General features: G+C 45.0%; 1 protein-coding gene across 3 annotated transcripts in view; it reads left to right on the forward strand.

Annotated features, from left to right (window-relative positions):
- The window catches only part of LRCH1 (leucine rich repeats and calponin homology domain containing 1), a 633,328-nt gene that overhangs the window by 294,085 nt on the left and 317,868 nt on the right, over positions 1-21,375 (forward strand). For all 3 annotated transcript variants that reach the window (XM_085621846.1, XM_085621844.1, XM_085621845.1), the window contains exon 5: positions 6,992-7,128. In XM_085621846.1, the coding sequence (XP_085477972.1) occupies positions 6,992-7,128 (137 nt within the window). The remainder of the gene's footprint in view (positions 1-6,991; positions 7,129-21,375) is intronic.

The following is a 21,375-nucleotide window of genomic DNA, read 5'->3' on the forward strand; positions in this document are numbered from 1 at the left end:
AAGACGAGCTTGTTTAGTCTAGCTGGCCTACTCTCTATCGTGGTCTGTGTCATGTTGCGCCTAGGTCCTATTCGACTGTGATCATTGACTGTCATTGGCACTTTGAGCTTCTTGGTGCTATCTTTACTGAAAACATTTAAAATTCCCTTTATTGGATTATTGTCATTTTGGTGTCTTTTTATTTATTAAATTTTATTCTATCTCCTTCATTTTGGAATGTCATTGTTTTGAATTTTGACTTTATTTCTCTTTTAGTACCACATAAAAACCTTACACATTGCTTCTAAGTTAACCGTGCTTGATCTGTGCCATATCTACCAGGGGGATGAGCTCAGGTTAATTTAGTGACTCTAGTGATTCACCACAACAAAAAATGTGGTTATTAGCTGAGATGGGTACCTACCCTCCCAACTAATACCCCAATTTTCATACGTATCCTTTTTTAGTTTCTTGATGTTGGCATGGTAGCTCAGGGAGCTCTCAAAGGATGTCTCCTGTAAGGGGTGTCAAACGTTCTCAGTGTCTAATAGCCTCTCTTGTGGGGATCTTTGAAAATATCTCCATCTCATGGTGTCAGGATTGCAGGGAGACCCTATGGGGTTTTTGGCTATCATTACTGGTGTCTTTTATCTGGCCTCGACCTTCCCCACGAGGCCCAAAGAATCGTCTAAAGTACATCATCAGATGCATAGGCATAGACTGTCCATCACTCTCCTTCTTTGTTTCTTACACCCTTAGGGTCCAGGACTTTGATATTCTCTGGATCAGTCACTGGTTTTTCTGGTGGCAGTGAGAGGTGCTGACATTTTGGCTACAATCGTGGTATGCCTAGAGACAGAGCATGGTCTCCCTAATGTGCTAACTTGTCACAGCTTGTCCCGCAGGAAATTTTTGCAGTGATGGCTGTCTCTAACTGGCCCATGCAGGCTTCTTTCAAATTCAATTTCCTGTGCATTGTAGTTCAAGAACCTCATTTTCCTTGTAACACACAGATGTATATGGCTGTGAAACCACCCTCTTGTGGGGTAGTCACTTTGTTGCACACTTATCTCACCAGACTTCTTATCAAGAGGCCCCTCGTCGGTCTAGACAGATAAATGACGATTGTACATGCAAGTGGCATAGCGCACTCAAGCACCAATCAGAACTTCCTCCCATTAATGACCATAGCTGCATGGCACAGCCAGATTTACCCAGTATGTTTTGTCTTATGCCTCCTAGTTTAGGGCCTGTAGTACCTCTTAATGCACAGTTGTATAAGGGTCCACAGAGCACATTTCCCCCTCTACCCTGGCTTCTTAATCTTTCTTCTTGCCACTGCACTTCATGATGTTGTACATATGTCTACCATTACTGGCATTCCCCTCACAGCTTTTTGTCTCAATCATTGCGCTCCTTGTCTGGCTTTTTTTGGATGTATGTGCAGGGGTTTGGTCCTTTACACGTTGTTGCCTGCCACAGCCCTCACATTTCCCTCCATTAACTGTTAATCTCAAATCGGCTCCAGTTTTTCTTCTCTCCTACATGCTGTTTCCGTCATGTGGATTCACCATGACTGCTAACTTCATTTTTGCTCCTACTGTTGTCCGGCTGGTGCCAGCACTCCTCCATCTGTTTTCCTTGTACAGTCTTGATTCATAATTTAGATGCCGGATCTACTAAGCTTTTTACTAGTCGTGAACAGTGGTGGCTGCTATTATTGCGTAGTGGTGGGGTTGGGGGTAATAAACGCAAGAACTAAACACACAACAAACAAGCATTTACAATGCAATGGTCTCGGCATTGTTAAAGTTAGAGCTATTGGCATTGCTCATGACATTATTTTTGTTTATGTTTTTGTTTTTAAAACCTTGCCTGGGATTCTGTGTTATGGAGTGGAATTATGTGGAATGGTATTTTGTGTTGTGTAGTGGTATGGTGGAGTTTAACTACGTGGTGTGTTGTTGAATTTGATAGGATTATGTGTTATTCTGTGGCGTGGATTGGATGTATGTGGTGTGTTGTGTATATGTGTTGTTGAATTATGAGGTGTGTTGTCGAATTGTGTGGTGTAGAATGGTAGTGTGTGGAATGGAATGGTGTTGCGTGGAACTGTGTGGCGCTGAATGAAATCATGCTGATAGGAGTTATGTGGCATGATGGCTCGGTTGGAAGGAATGCAAGAGAGAGGCGACAGAGAAGGAAAAGCTGGTAAGGATGAGAGTGCATAACATGGAAAAAAGACAGAATGAAGGGGAGAGAAGAAAAAGGAAGCAGGAAAAGTGGATAGAGCGGCAAGTGAGAGAAAGGCTAGAGGATGGAAGAGCGAGGAGGGCAGAAAAGGGAATGAAAGGAGGAAAAGGGACAGCAAGAGGAGTGCGAGAAAGGAGAAGGAAGAGAAAGAAAGGAGAAGAGTGGTAAGAGTAGAGGAGGAGGGAGGCAGACTCAGAACGGGGAGAGCTGAACCGGCTGCAGTCAGTGCAGTCGATGCTGGTCCGCACATGAGCCTCACTGAACTCTTGATGTAATCCCTACATGTTCATGTTAAGCTAGAGCTTTTGAACTGTGGTGTTCAATCCGGGGCTTTCGGATTTTCTTCCACCGGGTGGTATGCACTTTCCGTGATAAAACAATGCTAGGAAAATTTTTGGTATAAGGGGCACGGTCACTTTTTGGTATATTATAGCGTGCACAGATATGGAAATGGCACATGGTTGTGAATTGACGTATATAAACTCCTAGTGTCACAATATTGTGTTTGCTGAAAGTAATGCCCACACTAGTCTTTTCAGGCGTGTGCTGTACAAACCACACTATCACCGGCTTGTGAACGATCAGAAATCAAAGCTCAGTTTCCACTGTGCACAGCAGAGTCTAATAACACTTTGGTGCTTGCCATTTTAAACATGGCATGAGCAACAGAGGACGCAGGCAGTATGTAGACAATATTAAGGAAACTCGTCTTTCTCAATGAGTATTTCCCAAAAAACGATACTCCGTCTAAATGAACATCGAAATCAGCTAGCCGGAGTTTGCTTCAGTTGCAGAAAGGAGAGCGGCGCGGGCTGATGCTCTGTAGCTGGCTGAGTGCAGACGAGAGGGCTGAGAGGTAGAGAGGTGATTTGAGAGAGAAGTGACGTAGATGGAGGAGATATACAGATGAAATGTAAACATCACTGTGGTAGAATGATGCGCACCAGGTAGAGAAGAGGTAGAACATAGGGAGGGTTAGAGAGGTAGAATTCAGAAACTTGAGGTACAAGAGCAGCTGGGTCTTCGCGCCTTTTCCTTTTTAGTCAGTGTGCACAGCATCAGCAAAAAGTATTGGCAAAGCCAATAGCTCAACAAGGGAAGTAGTACTGGATTTGCCAGTGCTTGTTTTCCAATTGTTCCTTTGCATTTTATACGTCTGTTGCACAAACGTGTAACTGAAATATCACAAAAAAATGTATTTAAAATGTTTTTGTACACTGCATAAACAGGCACTCTTGGAGAAAACTACTTTACAAATAAAAAGTCAAACAAATGGAAATGTACATGAAAGCAAACAATGCTCTTTATTTAGAGAATTATGACGATTACTCCGTCAAGAACATGTCCACACACTCCTTCTGAATGAAAATAAAAAAAACACATGCTATGAAGCCATAAAAACACCTTCTCTGCAACTAAAAGCACTATTAGGGGAATCACAGATAAGTAATATGCTAAAAATAGGAAATATCCTTCACCTAGGAAAGAACGTCCAAAAACCTCACAGCAAATCATGAGTACGGACCGTGTTTTGTTTACAAATATACAGAATTGCAATGTCACACTGTCAAAACAACCATGTTTTAGAAAAATTGAACAACAACAAAATACACAATGGTGATAATGAGTTTACCCTGGCGTATTAACACACAGAGTGAAATTAATGTTCTCCCGTGCTTGTCGCGATGGGGGGTGGGCTTAAGAAAGATTCGAATAGTCGCTGCCCTGCCTTCCTAGTTAAAGACATCAAATAATGGTCAAGAACGATCGCATTTACAATACTACAAGGGGAGCGGAAAGAGAATATGAAAGGCGCGCCAGCAACTGTCATTATAACAGAGCCACAGACCAAAGCGTAGGAAGGAAAAACGCGTGCACTTCGTTCAACTGCGAATCCTGCGAGGAAAAGCCGCGTTAACTGCGCACCTCACTGGTATATTATGCGGCGTTAGATCACAGCTCAGACCGCCCAACCTGAGCTATCGCGACACAGGCAAACTCAGTTGCAGAAGTCCAAACCATGCGAGCCACTGCCCCAGACATGGTTTGTTTTTGATAAACAGTAGAAATGAAAATACATACTGCAGTGCGAGGTGCTGAATGCGACGGGAAGGTGTGTGGAAATCAAGTAAGGAGTTCAGAATACAAAAATACAGCTCTAAACAGTGGAACAGCAGGAAAATATGGGCAAAAAGACTCATGAATGTCAGACATGGAAGAGCCAAGATCTGGCAAATAACGGGTAACTGCAAAATCCCCTTACTATATATGCTCGTGAACAAACCGTTTTTATGAAATGGGCATGTATGACGTTTCATAAAGCTGGGGTCTTAGAAGACCCAAAGGTTTCGCTCTGCAATGGTGTTGGGCAACTCCTAACGTTTGCGAGGGGCTTTCACAGACACAAAGTAGCGGAGTACAGGCAGCTCTCAGTGAAAGGCGGAAGAGGGTGTCATTGGGTAGCGGTAGATAAGCACTAAGGTAAGTAGAAACGCTCTCAGGACTCTACGGGGGGGGCGGTGGCAGACATTATGGCTCAGCAAATACTACGCATGAAATCCCTCTGTACCGTAAACTGGTGGGGCTCGATCGGCATTCGCAGCTCTGCACAGAAACAGATTGGTCCCACAGATTGACTACTGGGCGCGCGTTGCAGCAGATGGGCGGGGCAGGGACGCAGCTCTCTCATCTTGCTTATGCCGGGTTATAACAAAAAAAAATGCTCAAGTTGTGCACTGGAAGCAACAAGTTATCGGGCTGACTGCGAGTGCCGTAGTGGAGGTTTCACAGGCCTCCCTGCCCTCCACCGGCAGCTGCCGGGACAGCTTGTGCACTGTGAAAGATACGCACAACATGCCCATTCGTATACATGGACTTTATGCCTTACCTCCGCCATATTTGTCGTGTCGAGGGTCACATTGCGGGTCACCGGGAGAGCCCGGATGCACAGAAAACAGCACAACAGAAACAGCGTGAGTGACTGCGAAAGCGGGAACCAGGCCTGAGTTGTCTGTGTACCGTCGCAGCCAATGGGAAAGTCCCGGAGGTAGACTGGAACGTCCTCACAGCCAATGGCAGCACGAGAGGGGACGCAACAAATTTAGCCAGAGCCAACGGCAGTGCCGAACAGGAGGTGAAAAACAGCTGGTCCAATAGAAGCAGGGATACAAATATTTCATAGCCAATGGCAGAGCCGAAAAGAAACGAAAACAGAAGCAGAGAATTTGAATGGGACCATAATGAGCCACCATGACTAATATAAACCGAATTTCTAAAGTGATTTAATTTTACCTTCTACGGTACACGCATATTCCGCATGGTTACCTTGAGAGACCCAGTACAGATTACCAGAGCTACAAATGTCCCACTTTGCCTCACTAATCTACTTCTCCAACGGAAACTGCAACAAGTGACCATACAACTGACCTCACGCCGCACTTCGCTGATGATGCCCGACAGGGTGGAAACGAGTATTTCAAAGGGGAAGTAGGTAGGAGACACCACCGCCTTTCTCCGAGGTCAAGCAGAAATGCCTCGGAGAAAGGCAGCGGCGGTTTCGGATTCGGGGGCGTGTTTTTCTTTTTCTCTCCTCTTGCCATTGGCTGGAGGAGAGAAAAACACGCCCAGCGAAAAGTAGCGAAAAAACACGCCCCCGAATCCGAAAATGACGGGGCTTGTTTTGCGAGACGAGCCTCTTCTCCAATGGCTGGCCAGCATTTAAGAGGCCAGCCAATGGAGAAGAGGAGAGAAGAGGGGCGGGTTCAAGCCCCTCTTCTCCAAGTCATTAAATCTCGCAAGCGAGACTGTGCAAGCGCAGCCTTCGCTAGCCGAGACCTAAAAATAATTAAAACCACACTTACCTGTCGCTCCGGCTGGCGTGTTCCTTCTCTCCTTCGAACCTGGACTGGGGGTGAGTGTCTGAAAAGTTTCAGCGTTCCGTCCATCATCTCTCCTTGTGTTTGCTAGGAGAAGGTTACTGGCAGTGCATAATCCGAGTCACACAAGACCAGTCCCTGTCGGCTGAAGCCCGCGAAAGAATCGGGTTTTTGCAGGCAGGAGACTAGCATTGAAATTGGTAGCGTCCCGACTGAATCAGTAGGGTTGACATGTATGCAGTACGCTAAATAATTTATTGGTTGCAAAAACTCGGTATGCAAATTGTCAGCTTTTTTCTACCACATTTTTTGTACATATGGCCCGTGAGTCATAAAATTAATCAAATGGGATGGCAGCTTGTGGACCGTAATAAAGGCCGGTTGGAGACACTAGTTGGATATGGCGCCAGGGTATCTTGGTGTAAGTGGGAATGACGGTTTGTTGCCAGTAGTAGAGAGGTTGTTGTCAGAATGGGATGTGTGCTAAATAATGCCTCCGAATATGAACCAGGTGTACTATCCCTTGCTCTCAAACCTCAACATGTCACTCACAATGCAGATACCATTGCCAGCCCGCAAGCTAGTCACATGCAGCTCATCCTTGGGCAACCCACAACAATTCTGATTGGTTGCCAACATCAAAGCAGAATGGGCCCTTTACTGATCGGTTGAAAGAAAGGCCAGTCAATTCGCTAAAAAGGGTCGAATTCCCTAGTTTGCTTTTTGCATGTGTTTTTCGGACATCACTACTCACTGTAATGTACATTCATTGAATGGACTCCTTGGAAATATGTGCTGATAAGTTCATCTAGAAGTGTTTCTTTTACAATATTTGTATTTATGAGACCAAGTACATGAAACTGTGTTGTTTTTTTCTTTTTTAGAACTGGTAGAGCTTCCTTTAGTTAAATTCGACTTTTCCTGCAATAAGGTTCTGGCCATCCCCATGTGTTTCCTAAGGATGACACAGTTACAGGTTTTGGTGCTAGAGAACAACCCCCTGCGGTCCCCGCCAGCACAGGTAAGCACTTTGTAACTTTGCATATACTCATTAGGAATGGGGTGAGGTTAGGGGAAGAAAGCTGTCTGTTTGTTTTTCCTCTGTAAGAAAATGATGACTGTATGTAGGTTGTCCAAGACTAATTAACTCGACTTCTAAAGCAGTCTCAAAAGACTCAAAGCTCAGCGAGCTAATTATCTGCCTTATTTCAGCACGCTTGTGTCTAATACAGGGCAGCCCGTATGCATGCCTTAGCTCTCACTTTCAATCCAATCCTCCCGGTTCTGATCACTTATTAAGATGCTAAATTTAGCCCCATGATATTTCTGTATTTAGTGTCTATTCTATGCAGACCGTGCTTTCTGCTGACTCTGTTCTCCTCCCAGTCCTGTCTCTGGCCTGAGGTCAGAGGTTCGGCGGCTGCAGTTGCCTCCTCCTGCTTTCTAATGGCTTGTGTGCCTCCTGTGTATCCCTCCCTCAGTTGCCTCCTCTTGCTTTCTAATGGCTTGTGTGCCTCCTGTGTATCCCTCCCTCAGTTGCCTCCTCCTGCTTTCTAATGGCTTGTGTGCCTCCTGTGTATCCCTCCCTCAGTTGCCTCCTCCTGCTTTCTAATGGGCTTGTGTGCCTCCTGTGTATCCCTCCCTCAGTTGCCTCCTCCTGCTTTCTAATGGGCTTGTGTGCCTCCTGTGCATCCCTTCCTCCATCATTCTCATTCACCTCCCACCTGACCTTTCATTGTCTCCCCTAGGACTGCCCTTTCTCCCTCTGAATGTATATATCTATTGGCTTATAGACAATGTTTCTGTTAAAATATGCATGCGTGCCATCATACAGAAAAACAAAATAAGCATTGGCAAAGCCAAAAAAGTCAGCGCCCAACATTGGACCATTTGGCTTTGCCAGTGCTTGTTTAATTTCCCACTGGCACTACCGTTCAGAAGACAGTTCAGTCCAAATGCCTGACCAGCACAAGAAAGCAAGAACACTCCCTCCCCATTTTTACTCCCAGTGTATCCCTGGGGTGCTGTTACCCTGCCCTTTCTTTGCGTCAGGTTCGCGTGCTCCTGCGTTCTCTTAATTTGCTGTAAGTACGCTTGGCTGTACCATATACAGCCATTAAAATACCACAAAAAAAATAAGACCCCAAACTGTTTCTTCTGCCATCAAAGCCACCGGAGTAAATGACACTCAGGGTACTTCTGATATGTTTTCTTACCTGCAAGGAACATCTCGTAAGTAAGCATTGGCAATGCCAATAGTTTTGACTTATTTCAGTGAAAAGATTATGCCACGCTTCATAGCACAGGGAAATAATAATCAGCAATAGTGCAGGTTCTTCTTACTCACAGAGTAGATACAGCACAGGTGGCAACAGCAGTGTGCATGCTTCCCTCACACACAGAGGGTATGTGCAACCAGTTCAGCAGCACTTCATGCTTCCCTCCCTTGGAGCTTTTACAGTGTGCACATGTTCTTTACCCTCACAGACACACAAACAGACCCACCCAATTATCAAGCAAACGCCATGGTCGTGTAGTTCAGAAATCTGAGCTTTCAGCAATACCTTGTTTCTGTTTTTTGTGTCTCCAGAACTCGAGGCTGCATCATCCCATTACTGTAATGCATGCCATCGGGAAAGTGGTCTCGGATCAGGCTACCGCTCCTGTGCTATGCCATCAGATATGGAACTTGTATAACGCTGATGTTGCTATACTGTGCATCATCAGAAAGCTGGGCTTTCAGCCTGCCCACTGTCTTTCCTGAGCTCTGTCAGGCCTTTAGGCGGTATCCTCTGAAATCTGGCTCCTGCCTGGGTCAGGTACAGTATCTGTAGAAGGTACAACATAATTCAACTATCTGTGAAAAAACAAAGAGTGACACACGGTGTTAAAAGTACTAAACACGGGTAAAGCCGGATTTCATGTTTGGTCTGGGTATATAGAGTAGTCATTTAAATAGGCGTCTGGATGGCACTGGTACTCCTGACTGCCCTGACAACTTGGCTTCAGTTCTTTCCAAGATGACTACTCCCTTTTCTGAGGTGTAGCATGGAGTGACATTGAAGAATAAATGTGCCCTGGTTACTGGAGCTGGCAGTGAAGAGCAGTCTTTCAGAGATCTAGTGAAGTGGGATGGCTCTTGCTGCTTCCTGCTGAGGATCCATTTCTTGAATGTACTGTGCACCAGACCAGTAGTTTCCATCTCCACTACTTCCATCAGTAGTTTCCACTCGACAGCACTATGACAAAATGTACACACTAATAATCGAGAATAGGTGCGATTCTAGAGCATATTTCATGATCCATTTGAAAGATTGATGTTTGTTTTAACAATTGTTTCAGTAGTGATTAAACCACACACACACTCTCTCTCTCAACTCAAGTCAAAAACGTCTTTATTGCGATCATTATGATCATAAAAGACACATCGATTATATACATTTATAACATTTTGACACAAAAACATTTAGCAATATTAGAGACAATGAAAGTTAAAAACATATCATTAACATTGGATTTCATCCCATTCTAAAACTGTGATAAAAAACCATACATAAAATAAGAAGAATTTATTACTTTCCCCCTGGACCTATGGATAGTTAGACTTAATCCTAAAATGCCAGCACATGTTCAGATTGTCTTCATCTTAATTGCCCTTATTTTCCACACCCAACTCAAAAATTTGGTCACGGCTATCACGATATGCACCTCAGTATTTGATGTTAATATACGGAGAGCAGTGGCACAAGATCGAGTGCCCATATTAGAGCATAAGACTTTAATCCATTTAGCTCTAGGAGATTTATACGCCGGACAGGTGAAGAATATATGGGGAACTGTCTCTGCCTGCTCAGGACAGAAAACACATTTGTTACCCGGTACACTCTTCCATTTACAAGTGAAAGCTTTAACCGGAAGGGTACCTACTCTAAACTGGAAATAGAGTTTCTTATCACCTGGTTTTGTTATAAAATCCCAGTAGTCCTCTCTCTCTCTCTCTCTGGTCACAGCACGGAAACTGCACTTATTAAGGCCACGGAGGAGATCAGACAGTCCCTGGACACGGGTGGCTAGGCCGCTCTGATCCTACTCGACCTATCAGCAGATTTCGATACGGTCAACCACGCGCTGCTGATTGAGGTAGATTGGTGTGTCCTGCTCTGCCTGGAGGTTATTGAATTCCTTCCTATCTGGACGAGTTCAATCAGTTAGACTGGAGGGATTCACCACCCCAGCATTCTCTCTACCTTGCGGGCTTCCCCAAGGATCATCGATCAGTCCTCCCTTGTTTAACATATACGTAATCCCGCTAGCTGAATTTATCAGATCATTTGGCTTTGATAGTATGTCTTTTGCAGACAATACTCAAATTGTCGTCTCACTTGCTTCTGATAGGGAAGTGGCTGAAAAATTCTGTAGTTGCATGACCGCAGTAGGCAACTGGATGGCTAAAAACTGCCTTAAACTGAACGCCTACAAAACCGAGGTCTAGGTGTTTGGAGCCTAGCCATCATTCTGGTCGCCCACTGGTGGCCTGATGAGCTTGGACCCGACTCCTGCGAGGTGCGTCAGGAACTTAGGAGTTTTTTTAATAACAAGCTCTCCTATGTTGATCAAGCAAACACCGTCACCTCCGCAGAATTCTTCACTTTAAAAATGTTTTTAAAAATTCTCCACTTCTTACCTGTTGACCTCCAAAAAACAGTGGTCACTTCTCTAGTCATTTCTAAAATAAACTACTGCAATGGGCTCCATCTCAATGCTCACACTCATGTGTTGAACATATTGCAAATGTTACAAAATGCGGCAGCACAGCTTCTAGCCAAGATCCCCAAACGTCAATCGGTGTCCCATTTCTTTGCTAAGATCTATTGGTTGTCGGTTGAACAGAGGTTACTGTTTAAAGCCTTATGCACGGTATAGAAGGCCCTGCAGGCACTGTTTTCCTGCAAAAATGCTTTTCGTGGTATTCCCCTTCTCGTACCCTTAGATCCGCATAGGCCAGACCGGTCTCAGTTCCCAGATTTAAACTTGCTAACTGGGGAGGTAGAAGTTTCATGCTAGGAGCCGCTAAGGCCTGGAATGATCTTCCTAGGCACATAAAAGCTCAACCCAGTCTTCTGGACGCCAGGAAAGCTCTCAAGACTTGGCTTTTCATCTCCCAGTAACTCTGCTGTTTTATTCTTTCTCCTCTCAGCTGGTGCCAAGATGCCCCTGGGGGCATATGAGTGCTTTATAAAAATTCATACCTTAACACACACACATGATATAACTCGGATGATGCTCACCAGCATTGAGCTGGTATTCATTGTGAACTACCCTGAAGGAAGCTATTAGCGATCTCTCTTATGAAGATCTAATTATCAGTGAAACTAAAAAACAGTGTAATTGTACTATACAGAATAATAAACAATGTAATATTGCAATAGAAGGACACTCAGAAGTAACCTTGAAAATACATTGAAAAAAATGTCTGAGACAGCAAGTATGAAAAGGTCCAAGACTACCTAAAATGAGTAGAAGTATTGTGAGCTATTCTATTGATCTGCTAGTACGAGTGAAATGTTGCTTGTGTACAAATGTTTAAGTTTGCTTGAATTTCTGTTTTCTGTGTAAAGGGACATTGGCTAAAAGTATATGCCAAAGAGGGATTGTGCAACTTTGTTAAGAGGAAATTCAATTCCTCAACACCTGTGTGTTTGACCTGGCATCTTTTGGCGTGGTTTCCCCTGAATTTTTGCTTTCTGACCACCTGTTTTTTTACTTTGTTTTTGCTAGATTTAGAAGTCTGAGCACTTTACCACTGCTGACCTTATCTAAAATGTGATGACAATTGGTTTATCCATGATGGGTATTTTTGGTTCACTTTTATGTCCCTAGTAAAGTGGTATACCATATACCCAGGGCCTGTAAACCAAATGCTACTAATGAGCCTGCAGCACTGATTGTGCCGTCCACAGAAGTAGTCTTTCAAACCTGACTCAGGCCTGCCACTGCAGGGCTTGTGGGCTCAGTTTACTGCCACATTGACTTGGCATTTCCAGCTGCTTGCCAAGCCTCAAAATCCCCTTTTAGTACATATCAGTCACCCCTAAGGGAAGCCCTAGGTAGCCCTAAGGGCTGGGTGCTGCTAAGTAAAAGGAAGGACATGTACCTTTTTGTTTTACATGCCGTGGTAGTGACGACCACCCAAGTTCGTTTTCACTACTGCGAGGCCTGCTCCTCTCATTGGTTAACATTGGGACTTTCTTAAATACCCTTTTTAAGTGTAATACCTGATTGCAGAGGAGTAGCTTCTTTATGTTTTATAACATTGGATCGGTAATGACAAGTCCTCTTTAGTGGTAAATTTGGATCTGGTATTACTAATAACTTTTAGAAAGTGGGCATTTGTCTGCACTTGGCTCTCTTGTGTGCCCTTTGAGACAAATATTGTCAGCTAGGGGATCTATCACTGCATCACCTGATGTAATCACCAATTTATCAAACTAGGTTGTCCCCCTCAAAAAGGGCTAGCTACCAATTGCCAATGCATTAGACACCTTAGAACATGAGAGGCAACAACAGTCCAAAGTGTAACAAACAACAACTTAAGCAGAGTATTGAAGGAAGCAAAACGAGTCAGTCACTGATTGTGAGTTTTTCATTTTAATTTCATTCCATTTCAGCAAGCGCAGACAACACGTTTCACCTAAAATGGGCTTACGCAGGGCAAAATCATACAAATTATGATCTATTCTCTTTGTTTGCTCCACAATGTCGCAATCTATCATAGTGTTCTCATCAGTCTAATCAGCGTTTGCTGTTTCACTAAAGTTGATCTCAGTGGCCCTTCTATCCTTATGCAGAGTAAGCAGGTTTACAGGGTATCATAGGTGGAGAGTATCCACTTAATGCAATGTTCAGCATGCATCAAGGAAAGACGGGTGTCTGCCCTCTGTGACTCCAATCACCGCATCGTATCCAGCAAGGGGAGACTCCGGCAACGCTAGTTCCGATCCTGAGCGCACCGCTCCAATCCCCTGAGAAAGGTACTGCTACCCACCAGTGTTCTTGTGGGTGTTCCCGAACGCAACGAGTGCATCAGCCTCCCACAAATTTGATATGGTATTTTAACTGTAATAACTTTGGAAGCATTGCTTTGCACTGACCTAGGGAAAAAGTGTATTCCTGATCCACAGCATGGATCACTGTCATTTCCCCAGGGTAACCGTAAAAAGCGTACTGAAAGTGTAAGGGACTCTATTTTCATACCTCATTGTGGAGTCTTTTTTGTGGCGTTTTTTCTGTGTTTCTCTATCCACAACTGCTTTACACATTGCCTCTTATGTTAAGCCTGACTTCTCTGTGCCAAGCTACCAGAAGGTTAGCAGGGGCTGATATAAGTGTGCGACTGATTTACCCTGACTAGAATTGCGGTCCGTACTTGAACAGGGTACATACCTCTGCTAACTAAACACCCAATTTCTAATGCCACATAATAGAAATTTGGCCTGAGACTAATTAGCATATAGAACATAGACTCTACTATGATAGTTCATCACACTATATTTATCTCCGTGGTATTCATTTTATTGACAATGAAAGTGGTAACAGAGTTATAATTGGTAGAATACTATGGCACCGTCCTTATCTGAAATGAACAGTTTCACTCTCATATCTGTGTTATAAAAAATATAGACTAAGGGCCAAATTGCGATCCTGGCAGACAGTCCATTTCTCACGGGGAAAACAGAGGAAATTACTCCGTCGCCCTGACGGAGGTACAGTCCGCCAGATTTAGAAATGACCGCTAAGCAGGCAGTCATTTCCTAAAGCATTGGCAGGAACTGCCATCACCGCAGTTCCTGTCAATGCCTTTTATAGTTTGGTGCAGGGCTCCAAAAACATGAATATATCTTAAGATCAAAGACAGGTCGGAAAAAAATCAGTGCATCATTTGTAAACACTTATTGCGATCTGTCTGTACATCTTGCCCTACATTACGGAAACTGTATAATGTACTGATGTTTAGATCTCAAAATCTGAATATCCATCTCACAGATATTTAGCAGAAGGCCATGACTTTAATACTAGCACACAGGCAGACAACAGGGCCATCTACATTAAGAGGGAAATGGAGGTGTTGGACTTTATGTAAATGTCCCACACATTCATTTAAAAGCAGAGGTGAGCACAGATGTCTGAGATGCACAGGCACTTTCAGCCAGGAAGAGGAAACTCCTCTAAGTTGGTAATCTTTGTTGTGCAGGCAATAGTGTTCAATTGTAGTGGTATACCCCGTAAAAGACTGTCAGAATGGCAGTATAGGACTGGATCGACTTGCTATAGTCTCTGTTAGCAATGGGATTCCGGTTGGCTAAGGCTTGTGCCTAAGCCAGGCAGAAACCACCACTCTAGTCAGGGCAAGGGAGTTACATGCTGAAGATAACCCCTGCTCACCCCCTTGGTAGCTTGGCACAAGCAGTCCGGCTTATCCCAGAGGCAATGTGTAAAGCGTTTGCGCAACACACACACACACACACAGCAGCAACACGCTAGGCACACCACCAAAGAAACTCCACACAAGGTTATATAAAAAGTGGCCTTTGTATTATCCAAAACACATTGGAATCATAATCACACAATGTACACTGTGCCTACTGACCCTGGGCAATATTTACAGGGGATTATATACAGGACCAGAACAATCGGGCCACGGTCAGAACCATCAGAATGCAGGTAGTAAACAAAAAGCACAACCAGTAACTACTAGTACAATAATGACCTCCACATTATCACATTAGACATAAAACACATTAGCATAAACACATTACGCAATTGGCCCCACCAGCGTAACCACATTATGCAATATATCTCCTAAGCATAACATTAGACATCAACACATGATGCATAAATCATCAGCATAATCATTAGGCATGTACCATATTAGGTATAAACCTATTATGCCTAAACATAGAACTGACCCCAGGCCAACTGGCCTTTCACTGGGGCTCAAATGCCCAATGTCCAAAATGTCAGGGCTTCTAGTGGGGCCTTCCAAATGACCCCCTGGCTGCCTCTGCAGCGAAAGTGCGCAAATGCGCTGGGGCGTGGGGTGCAACTCACCCCTTCTTCATCTAAAAAGAAATGGTCCTCTCGTTGCAGCTGCCCGCCCCTCGCTGTGCAGCTGAGCAAATAATCAAGCACTGGCACTCACTGTGCCTCCTGAACCCCACTGGGACTCTAAAAACCAAATGTGCTCCTCCGTTGTAGCTGCCCGCAACTGTGGTGCAGCTGATGTACATAACCAGGCACGGGCACTGACCAGATGCCTCGGGAGCACTAAAAATGCTCTCAACTCAGCCCCTGTACCGGGACTCTTCTGGGGCTTTCTCTGGTAGGGGGAAGGCACCGACAATGCAAATGAGAGCCTCCCCTCACTGGGGCTCCGTGGGGGCTCCCGACCACAGGGGGAAGGCACCAACAATGTGCCTTGACCAACCCCCCCCCAACAGCACATGCCGCTGCCCCCCTACCCCCAGGCTCCTGTGAGGCTCCTCCAGTTTCCTCCAGGGACAGAGCAGGCTTGGCGGTGTCTCTCGGTGGTCCTCTTCTCGCCTGGTCTCATCTGCGGCCACAGGAGCCTCTTGAGGCTCCAACGTCGGGATTCCTGGGTGACACGCAGGGCTCCCACCGGCACACGAGAGCCCTGCATGGGCAGGCGCCGACTTCCTCTCAGCTCTTCGTGGGACGGCCCGCCCACAGTCAGGCAGCTTGCCTGCTTTCCATGTCACTGCTTGATCGCGGCGGCTCCTTTTGGTGCATACAAAGACGCGGGGTAGGCGCCCGCTTCAAAAGCAGTGCACAAATGCGTGGTGGACTTCCGCTCAATTTACTGGCATAAAAGCGGGGTAGACACCTGCCAAATAAGCAGCAACGCGGGGTGGGCTCCCACTCCAATGAGCAGCGCAGGGGGTCCCACATGCCGGGATTTCCTCGCAGCCTCGCGCTGCAGACACCAGCTCCTTTCTCCCACGGGGAATACGGTTGAAGCGCTCACAAGGTGCTAAGTCCTTAAAGTCCAAGGGGCACAGCTAGGCCCTGGCAGGCCAGCACACCGGGCCCTCCCACAAGGAGGCAGTCCCTTGTGGCTGTTCCTCCTGGAGCCCAGCAGCAGCAAGGCCCCCAGTAAGCACAGGAACAGCACACACTTTCATGGGGTCACAGCCCCAATATTTAGATGAACATTTTTCTTTGTCTGCCCTGGCACAGGGCTTGGGGGGAACCAGTCCTAACTGGTTCTGGGGAGTGTGGAGCACTTTGTTGACCAGGCTCCTCTTCCCCTTTGTCAGGTGGGGGCATCAGACACACCACAGGGGGGCGGAGCCAGCATTCACATTGGCAGGCACAGACCTATTCAGGGTCAGGTGATTACTCCTCTCACTACTCCAAATGCCCTATTCAGCCTAGCGCTGACTCACTCTGCCCCTCCTGGAGCCACACACACCTCACCAGCCCCTGTCACTCCAAAGCCAGACATGCAATCCACATCAGGCAGGCAGACACATAGCACACAGAAATGCCAACTTCTTAAAGTGGCGTTTCTAAAATAGTTATAATAAATCTGTGCACACCATTGCGTAGCATTCATTATTACCATTCCAAAATATACTAAACTTAACCACGCTGCTCCTCTCATATCAGGAATTACCACTGAAACACTTATCAGGGAATCCCCAATGCATTCCTATGGGAGGGCAGCCTCACAGCAGTGAGAAACCAAAATGGCTATTTGTCACTACCAGGACATGTCACACACTTATGGTACATGTCCTACCTTTTACCTACAATGCACCCTGCCCATAGGGCTAGCTAGGGCCTACATTAGGGGTGACTGACATGCAGTTAAAGGGGAGTCCCAGACATGGCACACACTTTAGGTGTCACGTCACAGCGGCAGTAACACAGCGCGCACAGGCCCTGCAATGGCAGAAGCCTGGGATAGGTTTGAAAGGCTAATTTGGTGGTTGGCGCAATCAGCGCTGCAAGCCCACCAGTAGCATTTAATTTACCAGCCCCGGGTATATGAGATACCACTTTACAAGGGACTGAGGTCAATTAAATATGCCAAACAGGTGTAGACCAATCTTACCATGTTTGCCACAGAGAGCACACACACTTTACACTGGACAGTAGTGCTAAAGTCCCCAGAGTCCTAAAACCACAAACACCATGTAAGAAAAAAAGGCTAGGAGGAAGTCAAAAAGTTCAGGGATGACCCTGCAAAAAGGGCCAAGTCCAACAGGTTCTCTGTGGTACATTGTGGCTCTGAAACTCACAACGTCACTGAAAGCAAGTAAAGGCACCGGAAACCAGAATTTCAACTCTGGTTGCCTGGTGACATTTATTGCTAGAGTGACCGCAGACTAGGCTTTTTTAAAGTAGCCAAAAATGCACAGCAGAGCTGGAAATTCTACAATGAAATGTGCAGATAGATTAATACATTCCTAGGATTGACTGACAGTGCCCTATACATCATGGCGACCCAAATTTCACCCAGAGTGCCTGGGTATTGTAAGTTATAGAAAAGCAGTGGTCCAATCGGAGAGGCAAACACAATAACAACAAAAGATGATTCGATCACGTTTGTACACAGTGTATGAGAAAACATAAATGAACACAGATGAGGGAAGAATTGCTAAATTGCAACAAATGCTTTGAAAGTAAATAACGAGACACAATGACATATAATCACTTTGACTTTTTCTTTTTAAATCTCAGTTGAAATTGGTAAAGAACATAGTAATTCATCAATGTCTTGTATAATTACTTAAAAATAACAATAAAGTGATCGAGTTACCATCGAGCTCAAAGATGCAGAAAAGGTGCTGAAAGACGGTGCTCGTGAGTGTGTTGATAAGAAGGAACGAAAAGAAAAGAAAGGGCACCCGTTGAATTGTCCTGGGGAGGCCTTGGCCTCCCCTCCCCAGTGTGCGTTCCACTCCGCTTACAGGAATGCAACAATACACAAATCTGTCTGTCGCGATCTCTATACTTCCTCTCCATGTTTCGCCATGCAGTTCTGGGTCTCACCACATTCTCAGTCTTATCACATATTGGTCATTTTAATCTCTCAGTTTTGTATATGTATGGTATGTATGTTTTGCTTTTATGATTATATTTTTAAACAAATAAAGTACCAATTCGCAACAGTCCTGGGTCTCCCAAAATGGAACCCATGGCCTGCCATGTATTGTACCATGCATAGGCATACATACAACCAAGTATACAGTAGACACACACTTCACAATGCTGTATCCTCCATGTACTGTACACTCGCAGACACACATATCTCCAGCACTTGCATTTAACAAGCATGTACTGCTCAGCACTGTAGCATTCATGTACTGTAGCCCTCATAGGCACACATGGACCCAGCTCATTCACTTATTATGTTCACACTGCCTTCTTCATGTATTGTACCACTTTCTGTTACACATATATCCAGCACATACACTTATCCTGCATGCAATACACAGCACTACGTCCTTCATGTACTGTACCACTCACAGGCACATGCACCTCCAGGACATGCATACACTATCCATGCACTACTCAGTATTGCATTATCCCTGTATTACACCCTTTCCAGGCACACATACACCCAGCGCAGTTACACCACTTCTGTGCTGCTCAGCACTTCACACCAATCTGATGTAGCCAAGGGTGACGTAAGTACGCAGCAGCGGAACCTTTAAAGGTGAGTGAGCCTGTAGGCCACACTCCAGTGAGGCTGATTATAAAGGACCTGTTCACTCCTACTAACCACTACACTGTATGCTGCCATCACTGCGCTTGTGCTGCTTAACTGCTGGTGAAGGACTGCCACCACTATGTGGGTAGCGCTTAGGGTGCCCCTCCTGGTCCAACAAGACCACATTCCAAGAAACAAGCTTATGTCATGGTGCACAAGCATGATCCTTGTTTGCCTATGACAGCGAAAATCAGCATTAGGGATGCAGACATCAGTATATTTGGGCACGAAGGGCAGGGGCGCACGTCCACTACCATCCAGAGTACTTTACCGTGCCAACAATGATTATTGGCGGACCCTTTTGGCTTAGAGAAGACTGGATTGGTGTTTAACTCACACACAGAGACACACTCCTGTGTGGATGACGTGCAACAAACTGCTCTGTTAAAGTGCTGTTATAAAGTGCTCCTTCTCTGGCATTTTGGCATCCTCTCAAGCTGTTGTTCATATTCTACAGCTGCGTCTGCTGTTGCTGCCCTCGGATTCTGACTCACAGCGATGGTGTACTCTTTACTTGCTTTTAACCAAAATTATTTTGTTCACCTTTAGTACTGCCACCTACAATTTTTACAATACAAGCTCCCGCAGGCGCAAGTCAAATTTTTCCAGACTCGGCTCCATACTTGAAAATTCTAAATGCTATTTTTCATAGCTTTTCTATTTTAATTTGCTCACCTGAGGCGCCCAAACAGCCTCAAGAGTCCAGGGGTTCTCAACAGGATTGGTGCCAGGGTAGATACAGGTAAAACAATATTAATAAAAGAGTTGGCAAAGGTCTCACTATGAATCAAAAGAGAAAAGGAAATAAATGGGGAAGCTCTGCTCAAAGTAACAAAGTCTACGCTCTGAGAGAATAGTTATTTAAGAGGCAATTCATTTAGAATAATTACCATCATGGACATATAAGATATACGCATAACAACATTACTAGTAAAATGGATGTGGGGTAACACCCTCGGGAGCTCACATGGTAGGACTATACCTCAGTAAGTTCCTCACCCAAATCTAGGATATACATGTAAAGCCAGGCCCTGTGGGGCCAATATCTTTGGTCATGTTATGAAAGTAACAGCCTACACACAATAGGTGAGAAACACCACCTAGGTGGTCAGCTGTGCCCACGAATCCTGGCGATCACACAGGAACATGCAAGGCACTAACAATAAGAGTGGAGAACACAGCCACGGCAGACAAGCAGCTACAGGGAAGAAGGGCTTAAAAAGAAAGTAGGGAAAATAAAGATAACACGTGGCAGAAAGCAATCCAACAAATCCTGTTAGGAAACTGGGAACTAAAGTAGCAATGCAGAACACTTGGAACAAAGAAGCAGGGAAAGGAAGAGAAAGGCTTATGAAGGACACTCCATAAGAAGTGAAATCAGGAAACCCTGAACTAGTGTAACTCAAGAAACAGGGAAACACAGCAGACCAGTGGAGATTCAGGAAACAAGGAAGCACTACAAAATTATGCAGGGTGAGGAAGCAAGAAAGCAATGCAAGAGAGTGCTGCTTCAAGAAACCAGGATACACTGACAAATGGTGCTGGTCTGGAAACAAGGACAGCAGTAGCTCAGAAGTAAGGAATCCCTGGAAACGAAAGGTCAGCCGAACCGGGACGCTGAATCATTGACCAATGTTGGAATGAATCTAATATAGGCTTACAAGAGCTCCATATTGATCACATTCCTCACGCGTGATTCAGCTAGCACATGCCAGCCAGAGTTGCACTCATTCCTCCACCCATGTATGGCCTGCAGCGGTAGAGACGAGTCGGCAAGACGGAAATCTGGGAATTGGAGTCTTTGGCAGGAAAAGTATATGGGCTGTCACAAAACCCAGTATGGATCCGGAATGGGAGTCAAATCCAGAACATTTTTCTGGAAGCTGTAAATCAGTATTGGTATAATGGAAAGTGTGGTATTTGGGAGGATAGCATGCTAGCTATTACAAAATGCAATATGGATGCGAAATGAAATGAAAGTTCAGAATATTGCCCAATAGGCTGAAAGACAATAGATGGATATAGCACAAGGTCAGAGAGAGTCAGTGTATATCCCACCAGTCATGCCCCCTAGTAGTGGACACAAGACTGCAGGGAGTTAAACCATGACATCAATAGGAAAAGTGAATAGAGCAAGTTTAATTTTGTTTCGTGGTTATGGAGGGAATAGTGTCCGAAAGTGCATCTTCCTCCCAGGGAAAAAATTACTTTTAAGTTCCGGAGTTTCACTGATTGTGTCTCCTGCTTTTTTACTTTACATTGTTTTGGACCCATTGACTTTGGCACACTTTTTCATTGTAAATTAAGTTGTCTCAGCTGACGATAATTTCCAATAATATGACTAGTCATTTTAATTAATAAAAGGTAATGTAGGATGTCATCAGTATGGCAAAGGTACGAGTGCTATGTTGCTTCTGCAGAATGAAATTTGTGTTTTAATTGTCTCATTACTTGAGCTATATAAATTGAAAT

Source organism: Triturus cristatus, chromosome 8 (assembly GCF_964204655.1).
Source record: "Triturus cristatus chromosome 8, aTriCri1.1, whole genome shotgun sequence".
Taxonomy (NCBI): Eukaryota; Metazoa; Chordata; class Amphibia; order Caudata; family Salamandridae; genus Triturus; species Triturus cristatus.